Below are 20793 nucleotides of genomic sequence, written 5' to 3'. Positions count from 1 at the left end.
GTCTTTATCTACTAAAGTAACTACTTACATAGTTTTTTAAGAGCTCCACGGAGGTCAATACCCGACAACTGTAGTATTTCATGGAAACATGTAAATTTTTGGCCTTTACATAAGTAAACTACAGAATTGTACTCAGTTTCTAGCACGAACGTAATGTGCACACGCCTTTACAATATACACGAACAAATCAGTGTGCACGCGGCCTAACTGTTAAAAATAAGTTCACTTTCACTGTCATCGCCCGCGTCTGATGAGTTTTTTACCGCACTCGAAGAAATCATCGACGTCATAAAAACTGAAACGCTTGTGCAGTGCATTTCTTTGTAATGTCTCGTTCACGGTGTAGGAGATTTTCTTACGGGAGTTCATCTATTCACTGCGCTTTTGATGCCTCAAAAAATTTACCAATAACAGCTAAGACAGGCTAAGAGCCAGTCCACACGGCACGTTGCATAGCGTTGCGTAGTCGCAACGCAAATATTTTGACGCATAGCCACACGGGCGCTGCGTAATCGTAGCGTTATTACGAAGCAGTCACGTCAACACCCCGCTTCGTCTCGGGGGCTGCTGTCCGTCATGAGTGCGTTGCGATGACGCAGCGCGTCGTGTGAACACCTTGGTTATTTGTATGTAAAACAACGCAACGGCAGCGCTGCGTCGACGCAACGCGCCGTGTGAACTGGCTCTAAGATGAATAGATAAACTGCTGTTAAAAAAACCTCGAAAACCGGCGGCGTTACAGTTATGCGATGTTTAGTCATAGTCGGTCATATTTAGTACGAACCAGACAGAGGCAAAATATAGCAGAGGCACAGTGTGACTTTTTTTTTATGAAATAAGGGGGGCAAACGAGCAAACTGGTCACCTGGTGGAAAGCAACTTCCGTCGCCCATGGACACTCGCAGCTTCAGACACTCGCAGCGTTGCCGGCCTTTTAAGAGGGAATAGGGTAATAGGGGAGGGTGAGGAAGGGAATAGGGGAGAGTAGGGAAGGGAATAGGGTAGGGGATTGGGACTCCGGTAAACAAAAATTTATCGTTGTGTGGGTAAAACATTGTGATTTGAGAGCTACATAAATACTGAATTCGACCAAACACGAAGGAAACACGAGAGTTGACATACCAATGCCAGCACATTGTAATTTGAAATGTAATATTTTATTCAAACAATTTCAGAGACTCTACTTGAATACTTACAAATTACAATACACAAAAATTCCAAGCTATTTCCACCATCCATCTACAATCAACAACATAAAAAATCGACAAATGTTAACCATCCATCGAATCCATCGCCAGCCAATACAAATATCGAAATGGGTGGTCCACGCCGTCTACCAATACTGAATTTGGTCACTAGTGTTGTACACATTGTCGATAAAGTCGATAAATTGATTTGACATTTTAATGTTTTATCATCATAATATTAATACGCGAACGAAAAACTTTGTAACCCTTTTTACAAAAAATGGGGAAACGTAGGTGCATGAAATCTTGCACAGTTATAGTTTATATGGTGAAGGAGTGCATCGAGCTAATATTATTTTGAAATTATGCTTTTATCATATATATTTTTAACATATAAAACATTACACACACGACAACACACATACTAAGGAGATGACAGATTTTTGAGTGACAAGCCTATACATACGAATTATACTCTTTTATTTATGGTTGAAGTCTGTTGACAACAAGTTGACGATCTCTAGTTAATATTAAACTTGTGAAACTGTTACTTATTCAAGCTGACCAGATGGATTTTGATGAAATTCAGAAAAGGACATGGGATAAGTTTTTTCCTGGAAAATGGTTCCTTTGCACGAATTTTCGACATCTATAGCATTACAATATTACAATACGTAATATTTTATGTAAAATACCACAGTTTATACCATATAATATAGGGACACCATACCATACAATACAATATGTAAAAACCAATACCATTGTTTACTTGACAATCTATTTACGATCATAATGACTAATGGGTTAAGGAATTATCCACGGCCACTGTGGAATGTACAACTATCGACACAACACTAGACCACAGACACATGGAATTCAACATTAGCAATGCAAAACCCGCTTATAATTGGTGTTGTGAATAAATTACAATAATTATTCGCCCCACATAGTCGTTATGAAATAAAGAAATCAATTAAAAATATCGAGATAATTGGTCTCTTACACGGTAATTAGAAAGAAATGCGCTAGATTCCGTTATTTGTCGATTATTCAGTTTTTATTGGAGTACGCAGGTTGTATTGTCATGTGATTTGTGAAGCGACAGAACAAATAAAATTTTAATAGAAGAAAATTGTAAATACTTAGTCAATACATTTCTATGAGATAAAAAACCCTGCAAACTATAGAGGTTATTATACACATCATCTCATGTAGACAACACTTAGGGTTGCTATCCGTACTTTATTATAAAATATTGTACGTTATGTCAGGTAATTGTACTTTTTTTTATGAAATAAGGGGGCAAACGAGCAAACGGGTCACCTGATGGAAAGCAACTTCCGTCGCCCATGGACACTCGCAGCATCAGAAGATCTGCAGGTGCGTTGCCGGCCTTCTAAGGGGTAATAGGGGAGGGTAGGGAAGGGAATAGGGGAGGGTACGGAAGGAAATAGGGGAGGGTAGGGAAAGGAAAAGGGTAGGGGATTGGGCCTCCGGTAAACTCACTTACTCGGCGAAACACAGCGGAAGCGCTGTTTCACGCCGGTTTTCTGTGAGGACGAGGTATCTCTCCGGTCGAGCCGGCCCATTCGTGCCGAAGCATGGCTCTCCCACGTCCAGTGTAACTAAAACCTAAAAGTTTATGTAATTTGCTTGAAGCAAAACGTCAAATAAAGTTATGAAATCGATAAACGGCACACATTGGCCAGTTAAGTTAACCTGCGCTTAACCGTTTATCTTACATTGCGATGTTCAGAAACGCACTTTCTTAGTTTATCGAACCAATAGCGCTAACGAATAGATAAACTGCCGTTAAAAGTTCCTCAGAAACCGGGAATAATTTAGCTACTCCACAGAATTCACATTTGTACAAGCTACTGTAATTTAACTAAGTTTCTATTAAACACATTAACTTATAAGTAGGGAATTATATTGTAAAAGAAACACAAGCACGAATATTTGTTCGTAATTTATTTATTTGACAACTATGAACTACTTTGCTACACATCCACCAATAGGAGGGTGAATTTGTGTACGAATTCGGACATCTACCGGTCCATAGCATTTGTATGACTCGAGCGATCTTTACACGAAATATTTCGAGTGCGAAGTTTTGAGAATACACAAACTATTAGCAACAAATCATATGAAGTAATGTCAAATGTGTGCCTTACGCTCTGGAGTTAAGGTTGAATTTGTTATGTTCAATTTTGGTGACATTGGTGACCCTGTCGTGGTAATGATGATGATGATGATGATGATGATGAATGTTATTTGCATAGTAGCATATGCTTTCAGTTCTTAAAACAGCGCCGATACCCCCAAACTTGTATCTATAAGGAATCCGGAGTTCTCTTAGTATCTTCGGAACCATAGTATACCTCGTTGCGAAATCTTGCGTTTTGGTAGCATATGCTTAGGATGCTTCTCATAAAACCAAAATCACCATATGTTTCCATATAAATTTCGAGGAGTTCCCTCGATTACTCGTGGATCCCATCATCAGGTCACCACTTTTGTGAACATGGTACCAAATTGGAGTGAAACCTAATACAACAAAACAAAAATTTCGAAAATCGGTTCACAAACGGCGGAGTAATCGTTGAACATACAAAATTAAAAAAAAATAAAAAAATCTCCACAGCCGAACATATAACCTCCTCCTTTTTGGAAGTCGGTTAAAAAAAAGGTGGCAACCCTGACAACACTACACAGAGCTATAATAATCGAAATTGACAGCTCTATATTTCTGTAAAGATAATTTAGAGAAGAAAAATATTAAAAACTGTTCTTGTTTATAAATATAAAAAAAAAGTTTAAAACGCAACTTTTGCCTTTGGAAGTAGGTTAAACTTTATTAGGCTTTTAAAATATATTTATTTATTTAATTATTTATTGTGCACAAGAAATATTAACAAAACAACAATTCACACAGTAAGACGACACAAAGGATCTGCTTATTTCTAATAGAAATCTCTTCCAGCAGCCCTACGGAGAGAGATTGGATAAGGATAGCAGATAGGACGTGCACAATCATGAATGTAATATTATAATATAAACAAGTACTTCTACAATAAAACTAATAAAATAATAGTAGTAATAATAATAATGAACAGATAAGATAATATTATATGAATGACAAAATAAATAAATTATAAAATATGAACCAAAAGCTATAGCTACAACATACAATAAAATATAATAAATAGTATTATAAGTATAATAAATAAATACTATATGTATATATAATAATGGTATTTAAATGGATAGAGATTCAAGGTAGTGCTCTTTCAAGCGTCTTTTAAAAACAGCAATGGTGGGACTGTCACGGATGGTGTGAGGAAGCGAGTTCCACAATCTGACAGCATGAACAGTGAACGAGTAGGAGTAGAAGTTGGAACGATGGGAGGGGAGGGAAAGATTAGACCGGACATTGGACCTACAAGGGAGATCAGGAGATCGAGAGAAGTTGAATCGGTCAAGGAGGTATGAAGGAGAGTGAGGATTGTACAAGGTTTTGTAAAGTAGGCAGAGGATGTGGGAGTTACGACGGAGACGGATAGGTAGCCATTTAAGTAAGGAAAATATACCCTTAATATTTTCCTTATTTAAACAAAATTACATTATTCAAAGACAGATCAGCCAACTTCTAATCAGTAATCACAATGGGCGTTATAAAAGGAAGTTAGGTTATTTCTGTCAAGTTATTTTGAAAACAGTCCGTTCAGAAATACTTTTCCTCCGATTGTCTATAAAAGTGAACCTTAAATCATCGGCATATGGATCATGACTCCATGAGGTATGAATGCCGCTACGGTTCAGATTTATTTTTCCCCTAAGTGTCTATAAAGTGAACCTTACGTCATCATCATAAAGATCACGTAAGAGGTGCAATAACTGTGAACTCTACGTGTGAGGGCGTTCGTAAAGGGATCATAGACGACATTTCGTTTGGGAGAAAAGATTTTGATGCAACTGATTCATTAGCGAACCAGAAATGGTAACATTATTTCCATACTAATAATAATAGCTCCCACGCCGGTTTCGGTGACGGTGGCCGGTTTCATTGAAACCAGGCCAGCTACGCAGGAGTCATTTTATAGTGCCCAAGCGTGTGCGCAGTACAGAAGAGCACTCTCTATTCCTTTACTCTCATAACCCAGTGGGACGGAAGACCAACACGACCGGCGAGAGATCAGGCGCAGGACCGACCTTTTACATGCCCATCCGACGCATGGATCATCTTTCTTGTCAGAAAATCAGGTGATCAGCCTGCATTGTCCTAACCAAATTTGGAAATAACATGTTTCCAACGCGGGAATCGAATCCACAACCTCCGAGTCAAGAGCCGCGCTCTGTACCGCGCCACGGAGGCGTTTTTCTTTTCCATACTAATATCGTCAATGCAAAAGTGTGTCTGTCTATCTGTTACCTATCTCTTCACACCCAAACAGCTTAACCGATTTTGCTTGGTATGGAGATACTTAGAGTCCCGGGAAAGAACTATGATACTTTTATATCCCGGAAAAATGTATGGTTCTCGCGCGATTTAAAACGAGTTTTGGCGTCATCTACTAATATTATATATTTGCATTCTCTGTCCAATTTCGTCACCTCAACACGTCCACTTTTTGCCGCCGGCTGACCTTGTGACCGTGCGAGCCGACCGTGAATTGTTGCGATGACGTCGAATCATTGTTTTACAGATTTCACTGTTTACTAAAACGAGGCCAGGTCCTTTAGCCAAAACTTCTTTATCGCCTCTTTATAGAATCGCCGATAAAAATTACATGGAATTGACATAAGCCTACGATAATAATATGAAGATGACGTTCGACTCGTGTAAATTTTTATCGGCGATTCTATATAGAAGTGATAAAGAAAAAGTCCTGGCTAGGGGCTCTGATTAGCACTCAGATTCTGCTATTTCAATCCATACTAATACTAATATTAATAAATGCGAAAGTGTGTCCGTCTCTTAAAGCCGACCTTTTAAAGCCCGAACCGCTGCACTTATTTTGTTGAAAGTGAAATACTTCGGAATCGGGACTCCGAAGTATCGGGACACTTCTCGGGAAAAGGAACATAGGATACTTTTATCCCGGAAAATGTGGGGAATCCCCGCACGATAAACGAAATTGAGAGCGTCACGGTCCAAGATAATACTACAACCTGACAATAATTATGCCATAAAGATGGTAAAAAGAAACATTAAATATAACGGCAGTCGGCACCTCTAGATCCAAGATCAAAGTAAGTGCTACCTCGAAACCGCACTTAAAAATATCATAATCTTATGAATTAATTTGTTTTCATGTGGAGTTTTCTTGGAAGTGTTGAGGAAATGATATATATATATAAGGTTTTTTTTATGATAAGATAAAATAAATTACATAACTGAATGTCTCAATTTAGCGTTTAGGAGAATTATAGAGAAAAGACGTGACCCATCTCAACGATAAAGCATTACAAAATACTCTATCAATCGTGGAAGTTAGATAAAAATTATCTTTTTAAACGACTCACAAAAAAAGGAGGCAGTTTTACCCCATAGATTTTAAAGTTAGATAAAATTGACTGTTTTAACCACTTTCAAGAATGGGAGGATGTTTTACCCCATCGATTTTTAACGGACTACCAAAGAGGTTATAAGTTATAACACAAACATTTCAATCACCCGCCTATCTTCATAATGGCTGAATAATCAGGCCATCAGTTAAGAATTGGGGCAATACGCAGTATGCCGTAGCGCTCATTAATAAGTCTCTAATTATTGAGGAGCAGGAGCCCGATTCTCAGACCTCGAATTGGCTGTCTCACTTACTCATGTGCGGGAAAGTGAGACGGCCTATGAGTCAAATCAGTTTCCTGATTTCCATTGAGTAAGAACCTGACGTAAATGGTGAACTACACTCCTCGCGCGGGCTTTAGCGAATTCCAAAGAACAAGATGTTGTTCACAACAAAATTCGTCAAAATTCGTTTACGCGCGAGAACTGCACACTTTTTCTGTTATAAAGATACCTTTTTTGGAACTTAATTACTATATCCACATCCAAAGTTCGTTTAGGCGTAAAGAAGTATCAGAAATATAGAAAGGGACACTTTTTCTCAAGCCCAATAACTTTCTTGGAGCATGTTAGGTAATCATCACACCACAGATCTTATGAATCCGTTTTTCACACATCCAAAGAATCGAGCAACAAATCTATCAACTGATTGAGCAATTAGTCGAGCAACGGAGCGATTAACTTTGATCTAGCGGACTTCATCACTTCAAGGATTCAAGTAAATGAGGCATTTGATTGGACGACAAATCTACCGATTGGTCAATTGACGGATAGAACAAATAAGGAACTGTATGTTGCGGTAATTTGGTAAAGCGGTAATCAGCTCTACTTTTGACCTCGGCACTGACAAATCTGAAGGTACAAGACCTAGTAAATATGTATTTATCCAGCTTGGGTGGAAAACCACTAATATACTGACTGGGTAGTAGAAACTACTATACCGCTTTCCGGTAGAAAGCTACCAAGATCTAATTCGAAAAGACGAAAACGGGATAACTCTCCAACTACCAACGAAAAAAACCTTCGCTTTTAAGAAACTCAAAAGTAAGGATATCCAAGGATCCAGACTCCAAACCCCATCACTCTCTGCCCTCTGGCAAAAACCAGCTTGTCAATCATGACATCTAAAGTTTGTGCGTTCTAAGATGATATGGGTGACAGTTTTCATGTTCCTTGCTACGGGTTTTTTTTTTACAAGAAAACAAAAAAAATCAAAATGTAATAAATTATATTCCATCTACAAAAACAAACGTTTCCTATAATTGTAAATGAATAAAAATGAAAAGATGCTAAATGCTAACTTATTAATAAAAATTATAAATATTAACTGTGAAATAGGAGTATAAAATGATTGTTACGAAAACATTTGAAAAATGTCATATGCATGAAACGGAACTTATGTCAATAGAGATTGACTCTGTTGAATCGAAATCAAATCGATAAAAAAGGACGGCCATCTTAAATCGCCGGCACCACTGAAATGTCAGTACGAAATCGATAATTTCGATTGCAATTCCTTTACGAAGTGATTCGATATTTTTAAACTATCGATTATTTTTTGTTAGGTAACTTCCCTACTATTGTCAATTATAATGTGTCACGCATATCATCATAAAACGCACAAACTATAGTTATTCCATAAATAGCATTCGAATGCTTAACTTACGCCCGAAATAGAAAACGCGATAGTTAAAATATTTGGCGTGGCTGAAGTAACTGTGGCACTTGACATTAAGTCGTTGGATCGCTGCCAGGGCCAGGCTCGACGATAGGCTCCTATTATTTTTAAATGCAATCAAGAAAATTGAGAGCTTCATTAGGATATAAGAAGTCCATCAGCAAAAACAACGGTTAAAAAGTCTAAATTTCTGATTATACAGCCTGTGTAACCCAGGTGTTTGTTACGAATCTATTGACACCAGATTGAAGAAAATTCTATCAGACGTTCAGGCAATAGAGTGGAAATAACGTAATGCTACCATCCCTTAAAAACGACTAAAAACGGACCGAATAGCAGCTGCTTAAAATTATTTTTCCCCATTCAGACTATCACTGTCATCGCTTGGCAATATGATAAGCACAGCGTATTATGTCCACTTCGCATTTCGGAATTAAGACAAGTCCACCAAGAACTTTCTGGAGAGAGATCTGGGTGATCGGTTGCCAAGACTCATTGGTCAGTAACTCATGGAATAATTAAATAAGTCTTCAATGTTTTACTCCATCTCATGATTGTTTTAACCATCAGCTGGGGTCGAGAGGTCAAGTTGATGATTGCGCAATCGTTCTTTGTAAATATTAGGTGTATGTATAATTTTCTGAATGAGTTTTTAATGGCATCCGAATAAGATTTTGCGTACTGCACTACCCAATTACATTGGCAAGAGCCTCTTAAATTGAGATTAAACTAGGCAACGCCCGCAATTCCATTACGCCATTTGTTTATCGCTCAGAAACCGTTAACTTTTTCGGGATAAAAGTATTCTGTGTTCTTTCGAGGTACTTTAAAGTATATCTCCAATCTCCATACTCAACTTAGCAAAATCGGTTCAGCGGTTTGGGCGTGAAGAGGTAAGAGACAGATAGTGACTTTCGCATTTATAATATGAGTATGGATTTAAAGCTGGCCAAAGCTATTCAAGGCTGTTGGAGTACCGATCCTGGGCCTCTATCATGAGCTCTTAAATCCATTCTTTTTACGTCCTTATCTGACTGTATAACGACGTAAAGTGAATGGATTTAAGAGCTCATGATAGAGGCCCTGAGCTGATCACAGAGCAGCAATCCTCACACGTTTTAAAGAATAACGTCCATCAAACAGGGCCGGATTTATATTTTTAGGGTTCCGTATTACTGAGACTTCGATGTCTGTCCGTCTGTCTGTCTGTCTCCAGGCTGTATCTAAAGAAACGCTATAGGTAGATATCTGAAATTTTCACAGATTGTGTATTTCTGGTGCCGCTATAACAACAAATAAGTACTTACTAAAAACAAAATAAAGTTCATATTTACAACAATCGTATTTTTTGGCCTTTTTGGCTCGTAAACGTAATCCATCATGGCAACATGTAGATACTTGAAATTTTCTCAAAATCCTCAATTATACGTGTATTTTAATATTTCATAATAAAATTAAAATAAAATAAATAATTAAGGGGGGCTCTCATACAAAAAACACAAATTTTTCCATAATTTCGCTCTATTACGGTACGGAACCCTTTGTGCGCGAGTCTGACTCGCACTTGGCCGATTATTTATGAGTATAGGCCATTTTAATTTTGCCGTCTCTTACGAACTCTGTCGCTACTCTAGGACGCTGCCGCCCATAGGCCATGGCCTATACTGCCTATACATAAATCCAGAGCTGCCATCAAATCGAACGATCTCTCACAATTTTCCTATTACAGCCATTAGAGCGTACGTGTCGCTTACATAATGTCGTCCTTGTGGCGATTATGTCATGCATTGTACAGATGCCGCGGCCCGCGCACAGACTGGTCTGAGCGGATAGGTATTCGAGTGTTTACACTTTCGTCAACAGAATTGTTAATGCGTCTTAGAATCTAGCCTAGCTAAATCTATGGGAAAATTATCGTCTCGTCGCCTGAAAGGCGGAAAGTTCCGTACCCGGGTGAAAACGGACTCTATTACTAAGGCTTGGTTGTCTGCCCGTCTGTCTGTCTGATACAGGATGTAACTCAAGAACCGCTATAGCTGGACTTCTGAAATTTCAAGAGCCTATGCTGGCCAAGGAGTCAGTCATTGTAGTCTCTTAATACTTTGGTCTTCAAGCCCCTAGTTGTTTATATATAGCTCCCACACCGGTTTCGGTGACGGTGGCCGGTTTCATTGAAACCAGGCCAGCTACGCAGAAGTAATTTTATAGTGCCCAAGTGTGTGCGCAGTACACAAGAGCACTCTCTATTCCTTTACTCTCATAACCCAGTGGGACGGAAGACCGACACGACCGGTGAGAGATCAGGCGCAGGACCGACTTTTTACATGCCCATCCGACGCATGGATCATCTTACTTGTCAGACAATCAGGTGATCAGCCTGCATTGTCCTAACCAAACTTGGAAATAACATGTTTCCAACGCGGGAATCGAACCCACGACCTCCGAGTCAAGAGCCGCGCTCTATACCACTAGACCACGGAGGCGTTGTTTAACACCAATAAAGTCCGGTCGCTGAAAAGAGATTTCGACCTTTGACCTCTAGCTGCTTGTGTCTTTCACACGCGCACGAATATCAGTAATCCACCTCCATTTTATAAAATCCTTACTAATACAAGATGTTAGTGTAAACACCGTTATATCCTTGAAACCATCAAATGAGCCCGTTAAAATGAACAACTTTTTCTATGAGAACAATGCTGGAAATTCAAAAAAATCCGTCTTCATATCCATATTCCATACAAATTGCCGATCCGGGCATCTGTATGGGTATGAAGACGGCAATTTTTTTTGAGTTCCCAGCATTGTTCTCATAGAAAAAGTTGTTCATTTTGACGGGCTCATTTGATGGTTTGAAGGATAACGGTGTTTACACTAACACACTGTAAATATATTGACGCAGCGAATCTGCGAATCAAGGTCTGCTGCAACAGCTGTCTCCATCTGTTATATGACATTTCCAGTAAGCCAGACAAAGACAATCAGGAGGCTTAGCATGCACGCCATAGAAAGCGTTTTTTTCTACGACAGAGTAGACAAAGTGACAGATTGACAAAGGTAATCCGCTATTTTGTCTGTAAACTGCAAGCACTGTCTCGCCAATCTACTTCCCATGGTGTTTTAGTAGATCCTACGGGGAATCCCACATACCCCGGCCGTTGTCCCCAATCCACCGGGGACGCGCAAAGCATTTCTCTCTTTCTCTTACTTTGACTAGGAGACTTATATATTCTTTATAATCTCCACAAAAACTCTTTCATTATACATTCTGGAATTAATTGTACGTGACTGTACATAATATATTAGCTCATTATATAGATTACAGTTCCGTATGAAATACGGTAATGTTCCAATTAGTTAAATATGGCTGTCGGTTCGTTGACTTGTGAGTTTTGAATTGAGATTATCATAAAGTTTGTACAGTTCGACAAGGCTTTATTTGAACGTGGCGAGATAAGGAACTAAACGCTTCTATCATAGAAAAACGTCATTTTTTGACAGTTCTCCTTCTTTTTCTTTTAAAATATAGCTCCTTGGTGAATCGCCAATGTCAGAGTGCGTTGACGAATACTCTGCCTTATGAGAGGTTTTGTGGAAAAACATTTACCAGCAGCGCACATTGACTGACACTGACACGTTCAATTAAAGCCTTGTCGAACTGTACGTGCATTTTGATTTTTGAAACAACTACCCCCGATTCAAACATTTGAAGTAAATCAAAACTCAAATCTTGTAGCACTGAACGGGCTGATGATGATGAACTATAGCTAAGAACACGCGCGATAGTATCAGTTTTCAAACGAAAAAAACTAGCCACCCGTTTGGATGCTATCATGCCACGGACAGACAGACAGACAGACACACCAAACTTATATTAATTAAATAATTTGTAATGACTAACGACTAAAAACAATTCCACAGTCAAATTATAAGTTTAGTGTCTTCTACAATTTTTCACGTCTTTGTATTTACCTCTTTACGACTAAACCGTAATAATAATTTCCTTAAATCTGGTAGTAATGTCTGAACCGATGAAACGATTAAGATGAAATTAATTTAGTCTTGAAACATATTTTTTACGTTCGGTTTCTCGACGAATTGCTGCGCTACAAAGCGAGGAATATTCAGTAAAGTAAGTCAAACTTTAAGAAAATCCTAAGTCCTAAGTGAATTTAGCACAAAACAGCAAAGCTCCTTACTAGTTTGTGGATGTACTCGACCCAGCTCTGACCTCCAGTGAGAACCAGAAATATTAAACACTCGATAAACGGCCTGAGGTTTAATCATTGGATTTATTGGAATTGTGGAGGCAAAAGGCTTTTTTCAGCTTTGTTTACCAAGCAGATGCTTTTGATATTTTTTGAGATTATCCTCCTAAGGCCTGGATTACACCTAACGAGCAGAGCGAGACAGAGGTACAGAGGCCCTAGACAAAGTATATTTCGTTAAAAACCGTGACGAATTTCGTTATTAAAATGTATGCGGTTAGACATAAGTCATCGCTAAATGGCGTTTTGCTTGCGAATACTTTATATGAACGTGGCAAGAAAAGGAACTAAACGCTTCTATCATACAAAAACGTCATTTTTGACATGTGTTTGACAGTTCTCCTTTACCAGCAGCGCTCCCGTCAATGTCACCCACTAAAGCCTTGTCGAGCTGTAACGTAACGAATTTTGTTGTCGTTTTTAACGAAAGGGACTTAGGCTGCGTCCCCATCAGACACGGCGCGGCGCCGGCACCGTGTTACGGCACGACGCCGCCACCGTGATACGGTACGGCGCCGCACCGTGTCACGGTGCCGGACGAGAGTGCTTGTCTGGACAAACACTCTCGTTCGAGCGCAAATATCGACAGAATAGGGATGCACCGTACGCGGCACTGTGACACGGTGCGGCGCCGTACCGTATCACGGTGGCGGCGTCGTGCCGTAACACGGTGCCGGCGCCGCGCCGTGTCTGATGGGGACGCAGCCTTTGGCTACGGCCTCAGTTCGGGCACGACCAAGTACCAACTACCAACCTACTGAAATTTGCAACTCTAACAGCGAGAAAGACAGAAACCTACTCTAGCCTAATTTAATTTTAGTTTTGAGGTGCAGGCGTCTTTCTCTATTTTAATTTTATGAAGTCTTCTTCTCATATAATGAAGGTGAAGTGTCTGTTTGCTTGTTTGCATAGAACTCTGCAAAACTACTAAACTGGTTTTGATAAAATTCGGTACAGATATAGATTAAATCACGGAGAAGGATTTTAATTATTGTAGGAAAATGTATGGGTTTGTTATCTATACTAATATTATAAATGCGAAAGTGCATCTGTCGGTTACCTCACGTCCAAACGGCTGAATCAATTTTGCTGAAATTCGGTATGGAGATACTTTGAATTCCGGAAAAATGTAGGGCTCTCGCACGATAAACGAATTTTGGCGCAACGGAGTTGCAGGCGTCATCAAGCATCTTTTATAGAGCTACATATTATAAAAGGTGAACAAAGAAAAACAATCATTATCAGTGCGCTGCTATCAGCCTATCAAATGATAACGTTCTGTATTACTACTGATAACACAAACTATAATAACAAAGTTAAAAACATACGAATGGGGTTATTCACAACAGCCGTTTGACTTGGATACAGAAAATGGAAATCGTGAATATGCCCGCGAAGTTATTTTGGATTAATGATTTTCTAAATTATATCATTTCAAATTTTTGAATAAATATCTTTATTTTCTTAATTTTTCAAGTAAGAGTTTTGAATTTATAGAGAAGGTACGTCTACTTTAAAAGCATTCATGCTTAATGCCTGTCTTTCTGCAATAATGTTTAATGACATAGAACACGATGGCATATTTCGAACGGTTTTCCCAGCAAAAAAAACAACTTCATACAAATTTCTAATTTGTGCATGAAGGAGCATGAAAAGTAAACTAATGCTATCTCTACAATCTACATAATTTACGTACCTACTACCTAATTGCACCGAGTATTACTAGCAACTAGTCTACTTATGAACCAGTGGATATAACACTCCTAAATATGGTAGTACATAAACACCATGGAATGTAAGAGCAGAGGTCAACTGGTATCGGTATTCAGTTTGGTTTGGTCCACTGCTGCCGTCGCCGGAACGTTATCAACAGAAATTCAAATTAAAATGAAATGAAAAATCTTTATTAAATGACAAACATGTTTTGTATTCAGGTGGCTAGGGTCCCTTGTAGGTAAATCCTGTGTTATGAGAGCCCGCTCTTTCTAATATCAAACAATTACAAATGCCATTTTATGACCTAGGGACCTAGGCTATTTTTTTTATAAAATTGTGGCGGTACCCACAATTCGCCTAACATTCCTGCATCGCGCTATCGAAGTTTCGTAGAACGGCAAGATATATACAACGTCTGAAATGACGTCAGTGGGCTTCGGCCTGACCGAGCATGCTATCTCGCTCGGTCGGAAGATCTTCCTTTTCGGCCGCCACGAACAACGTTAAAAAATAAAGGGGCAAACGGGCAAACGCCTGAAAAAAGCAAAAACCTGATGGAAAGCAACTACCGTCGCTCATGGACACTCGCAACAATAGACGAGATGCAGGTGCGTTGCCGGCCTTTTAAGAGGGAATACGCTCTCCTCTTGAAAGTTTTCAAGTCGTATTGGTCCGGAAATACTGCTGGCGACAGTTCATTCCTGAGTTTTACAGTGTTTAGCAGTAGGTTCCGCGAAAAACGCACGGTGGAAGACTGCCCCTCATCAAGGTGATGAGGATGGTATATTTTTCGCGTGGAGCGATGGCGAAAAGTCATTTTGTTCTACACTACAGCACTACAAAGCAACAGCGGCATGGGTCGCTAGAAAATCAAACCTATATTCCTAACTAGATGACGCCCGCAACTCCGTTGCGCCAAAATTAGTTTATCGCCCGGAAACCATACCTTTTTCCGGGACAAAAACTATCCTTTCTCGGGACTCAAAGTATCTCCAGGCCAAATTTCAGCAAAACCGGTTCAGCGGTTCGCGCGTGAAGAGGTAACAGACAGACAGAGAGACGGACAGACAGACAGACACACTTTCGCATTTATAATATTAGTATGTATTCCTCATTCCTAGCTAGGGGCTAAGTCATAAAGTGGCATTTTAATTGAATTTTTGTCGGTGACGTCCTGTTGACGTAGACGGTGGACAAACTGCCTTATGGTGTATGTTACCTACTAGCCAAGCCAATATCTTAATCACCTGCCTACCTGCCTACCTGCCTAGGTCTCGCTAAACCGGCTATATTTTTAGACTAGAAGTTGCTATCAACTTCGTTAATATACACGTCATACTGAAAAGTGTCTTAAGCATCTCCCTACCTTTCATCACAATCAGTTCAACGGTTTAAGCTTGAAGAAAGAACAAACGGATATGATAGGCAAATGGACAGACACAATTTCACATTTATATATACTACTAGCTGACCCGGCGAACTTCGTATCGCCTAACAGTCGATTCTTTAACTTTTGTATGGGAGTATAGAAAAGTGTTGTTTTTAGACTTTTTCAGGATTTTTTTTTAAGAATTTTTCTCTCCCTAAGAACCATCCTCGTACTTCAAGGAATATTTAAAAAAAGAATTAGCGAAATCGGTCCAACCGTTCTCGAGTTTTGCGCTTAGCAACACATTCAACGACTCATTTTTATATTATAGATATATTATACGTATATTAGCTTTGCTTAATTTGCTAATAGATATAATGAGCAATGACTAAAATATTTTTATAACCCGTATTGTGTATCCCGAAAACACTGATGGTTAAGTCACGGTATCCCGTAATTCGTAACCCGTATTCCGTAAAATCTGTTAACCCGTGGTAAACTGTAAACCGGTCATACATATAGCCGTTTAATTCCGTTACCCGTATCCCGTACTGTCATTTGTCGTTTAATCAGGCTAATTTAATAATCAACTATGACCAATATATTTTTGCTTTCCAATTTTCACCATCGCGGTAATCGTTATTTACTGGAGTGGAGAAAGTAAATTGTCTAGTTACTTGCGTATACGCAGGGCTGTCACAAGTCCGGAAAAAATGTGAACAATATAAGTACTGAATTGAAGTTGTATATTGATGAATAAAGACATGCCCCGCCTACTTGGGTAGGTAGTAGGGAGAGTGGGGAGTGGTCGCTCGACTTCGGTCTGACGATCACTTCATCTATCAGCTACGAGCCCAAGTGGTGGTGTTGAGTGATATAACAATATTCTGTGTTTGATTTACTCTCCCTATAAGAATGTACAAATTGTACAGAAGTTCAAAAATCCCGTAAACCGTAATCAACAAAATTAGGGCTCCCACACAAAACTGCGAATTCTCATTGCATCGCGTCGCATAGTGTCATTTTTAGTACGAGTTTTGTTGCAGATTTTTGCGATGCGATGCGAATTCGCAGTATCGTGTGGGAGCCTTTAGGGTTATTTTATGAGTCGTTGATGTTATTTTAAAAAGCCGACTAGTAAATAAAATTTATAAACACAAAAATATTGAAAATTTAAACATATAAATTACTTATACTCCCACAGAAATAGTACCGCTTAATTATCTAATGTTGTTTGTACAGTACGTACAAAAATAACATGTAGAGTATGTACAGCTAAAATTTCTCCAAGGCTTTCTGTTCTTCCATATCCTAAATATATTACTTAACCGATTCAGTGCGTATGACACGTGAGCCGCGTCATTTGAAAAACGATTGTATCTCCCTCAAATTACACTTTAAAAAGTTCTACTCTGAACAAAATCATCTTAATTTTCCACGTAGAACAAGCCTATAGGCCGCCTCTGAATATTCTGTGAATTGAAAAAAAAAGTAGGGGCCGTCAACCTTTTTTAAAAGGTGCATTCATTGCGGATTATACGGCAGCCGTGTCATTTAAAAAGCGATTGTATCTCCCTCAAATTACACTTGAAGGTTCTGCTCCGAACAAAATCATCTAAATTTTCTACGTAAAACAAGCTTATAGGCTTCCTCTCTGAATATTCTGTGAATTGAAAAAAGTAGGTGCTGTCTCCTTTTTTAGCCCACCGTACATTATCCAAAATTTCTGATCACTAAAATTCGGACGCCCGCCGGAACGTACTCTGTTCATACATTTTGTTGTGGACCCCGCATACTATCAGAATTCTGACGTGTTCCGAATTTATTATCAGAAAAAGTCGGACGCTCATACATCCGACTTTTTCTGATAATAAATTCGGATAATGTGCAGCCAGGCTTTTTAATAGTAAACTTTTAAGAAGTAATATTGGGAGACTTCATGGTTCCCATCATCAGATCACCACTTTTGTGAACATGGTACCAACTCGGAACCGGATCAATCGGAACAAATACCCCATACAACAAAAGTAAAATTTTGAAAATCCGTTCACAAACAGCGGAGTAATCGTTGAACACACATAAAAAAATATCCACAGCCAAACGTATAACCTCCTCTTTTTTGGAAGTCGGATAAAAAATATTAACTACGAACTTCTTTATCTACGAACGTATAATTCACTTTGGAAACCCAGATCTATTTAATATAGGTAGGTACTCATTTTTCTAACTTTGAAACCTACAAAAGGTTTGCAACATCTGAATAAAAAAATCGCTTACCTGCCATTTTCAGGTTTACACTTAGTAAAACTACTCGAAATCAACTTAAAACAACGTAGCCTTCCGTCAACAACAATAGTTTGGGTTCAATTAAATAAATTAAGTTAATACAAGCGTAAAAACCAAAAAAAACATAAAGCTTTTAGACCGTGGCGGATGACACGGTAGCCGTGTCATCTACTCCTATGGCGTATGACACGGCTCACGTGCCACGACTGAAAGTCTTCAAAAAGGAGCGCCGCATTGAATCGGTTAAATAGTAGTTATACAACTTGCTACGGATGTTTGAAACATAATTTAGCTTTTTCCGGACAAAAAACTCGAAAGTGTCAACCCTGTCGCTGTCCGACTGCAGTGCAGATACAAGCGAACGCTTTTAGATCATTATCAAGCCACTGATCACCCTTTGTTTTTGAGCATTGTTTACCGGAGCTCTTTTACCGGTTTCGCCAAGTTAAGCATAAAAATTAAATCCGTATCTCCGGTACTAATTCTTAAGTTTATGGCAGAAACAATATTATTTGCTTAACCTTATGAGCTCCTAGTCATTGTATTACGGCATTCTAGCATGCAGTCCTAGTCCACATGGATAAGCAGGTCAATACGTGTTCATGAGACTCTTGACTTGTATTTCTTACGGCATTTTAGCATGTAGACCTAGTCCACATGGATAAGCAGGTCAATACGTGTGAGACTCACCATGGGTGGAACAAAAGCCCCAAATAACTCCTACACTTATGTTCTCCTAGTACCTGTATCCGCCTATCGTCGTCCTTCGCCCGCTGCTCCGCCTGCCGTCTCCGTCGCTCCTCGTCTCTCTTCTCCCTCTGCGCCTGCGCCGCGGCCGCATGTGCTCGGAGCTCGTCTAACCTCTTTCTCTGTTCTGCCTCCCGCCGCTCGCGGGCCAGGCGCGCGCGGTCTAGCGCCTCTGGAACAAGAGTAACATTAAATACCTGATTGTGTAAGTTAAGCTAACAATAACAATAATTAAAAACTACTATATATAAATTTAGTTTTTGTTGGAATTTGATAATTATGGAGATACTTGGAAGAGGATATAGGATTTAGCGCAAGAAAGTTGCTGGCAATATCAGCGGGCTTAGATGATAGCTTATGAGCATAAGAAACGGAAAGATAAATACATACTGACAGATTTTAGTGACGAATTTTTTTTTTTTTATGAAATAAGGGGGCAAACGAGCAAACGGGTCATCTCATGGAAAGCAACTTCCGTCGCCCATGGACACTCGCAGCATCAGAAGAGCTGCAAGTGCGTTGCCGGCCTTTTAAGAGGGAATAGGGTAATAGGGGAGGGTAGGAAAGGGAAGGGAAGGGAAAAGTTGAGGGTAGGGAAGGAAATAGGGTAGGGGTTAGGGGATTGGGCCTCCGGTAAACTCACTCACTCGGCGAAACACAGCGCAAACGCTGTTTCACGCCGGTTTTCTGTGAGAACGTGGTATTTATCCGGTCGAGCCGGCCCATTCGTGCCGAAGCATGGCTCTCCCACGGAAATGGCGGATTCCTTTTGTATATCTGTCACTTTGTCTTTCTTCTGTAGAAAGAAACTATTTCTTTAGTGACCATGCTTTGCAATTTATCATAGACCTACTGGTTACCAATTTAATCATAGATAATAGAAATGTAAAGTTAGATTATAATCTGTGTAGGTTTTATCACAACAGGTAAGGTTATTCCACACTACCTACTCAGATGTTTAGAATTTCTAATTGATTCATGAGCAATATTTACTTTTCGACATCGGAATTCCTCTGAAACGTACAAAAGAACTTCAGCCTTATGGATGACGTTTTTAAAGTTTAAAATATATGACGTTACGTGCCCATTGAGTCATTCAGTCTGTTTGTTATTGGTTCATTAACAGTTCAGAAGACTACTTGAAGATTGAAGAACCTTACTGCTAACAACTCCTTGCTTTCCATAGATTTCTTTAAGCATCCTATGAAGACGCGAGTAGATATATTTTCACGAAAAATGGGTTTATATTATGTAATTTAATACTTAGGTGGAAATCAAGAAAATTTGTCTATGTTATGGATTAAACATACATTTCCGATACACTGTTGGCCCTTGGGTTTTGCGAACGACTTTTGGAACTCTATAAACAACGCTAATCCTACATGCAAGTTATTAAAGGAATACAGATCCATAACTTTTTTTCAGAGCTTAAAGCGCATCCCTCGACCTTTCCATACTTTTACATCCCTTTGGACTTTGAGCCCTTTCATTCACTCCTTTAACAACCTCTAATTTCTACATTACCATGATAACCATGGCAAGATGATAACCAATCTAATATATAAAAATAAGTCGAGTCCTGACGCTATAACTCCAGAACGCACGAACCGATTTCCACGGTTTTGCATTCATTGGAAAGGTCTCGGGCTCCGTGAGGTCTATAGAAAAATAATCAGAAAAAAGCTTCAAGAGAAAAGCAGGAAAACAGGGAAAATCATTTTATGGCAAAACAACGTTTGCCGGGACAGCTAGTTTTTTCTAAGAAATAGACAAATTGAAAAAAGAAATTTAAACCAAAATCTGTAAGTGTTTCCATTATTTTGCATTTCTACTGCGCTACCTTGCCTGCTGACAAATTCGTTGTACGGTCTGGTAGACCGTAGAGCCATCTTATGGCTCTCTCACGGTCAAGCAATAAGCATGCTGCAGTAATTTGGCTTGCTTTGTCCAAAAATCATTAGCGTCATGATCATTAG

At 39.2% G+C, this 20793-nt stretch overlaps 1 protein-coding gene across 6 annotated transcripts in view; it reads right to left on the bottom strand.

Moving 5' to 3' along the window:
• Positions 1–20793, bottom strand: part of LOC121736035 (ensconsin-like) — a 61998-nt gene that overhangs the window by 27317 nt on the left and 13888 nt on the right. For all 6 annotated transcript variants that reach the window (XR_006036961.1, XM_042127074.1, XM_042127073.1 and 3 more), the window contains exon 2: positions 18814–18989. Coding sequence is in view for 5 of the 6 variants with exons in the window: in XM_042127074.1 (XP_041983008.1) it covers positions 18814–18989 (176 nt within the window). In the remaining variant the exon portion in view is untranslated. The remainder of the gene's footprint in view (positions 1–18813; positions 18990–20793) is intronic.

This window comes from Aricia agestis, chromosome 18 (assembly GCF_905147365.1).
Source record: "Aricia agestis chromosome 18, ilAriAges1.1, whole genome shotgun sequence".
Classification (NCBI taxonomy): Eukaryota; Metazoa; Arthropoda; class Insecta; order Lepidoptera; family Lycaenidae; genus Aricia; species Aricia agestis.
Note: the sequence above shows the minus strand (reverse complement) of the source record. Positions and strands in the feature narration are given on the sequence as shown.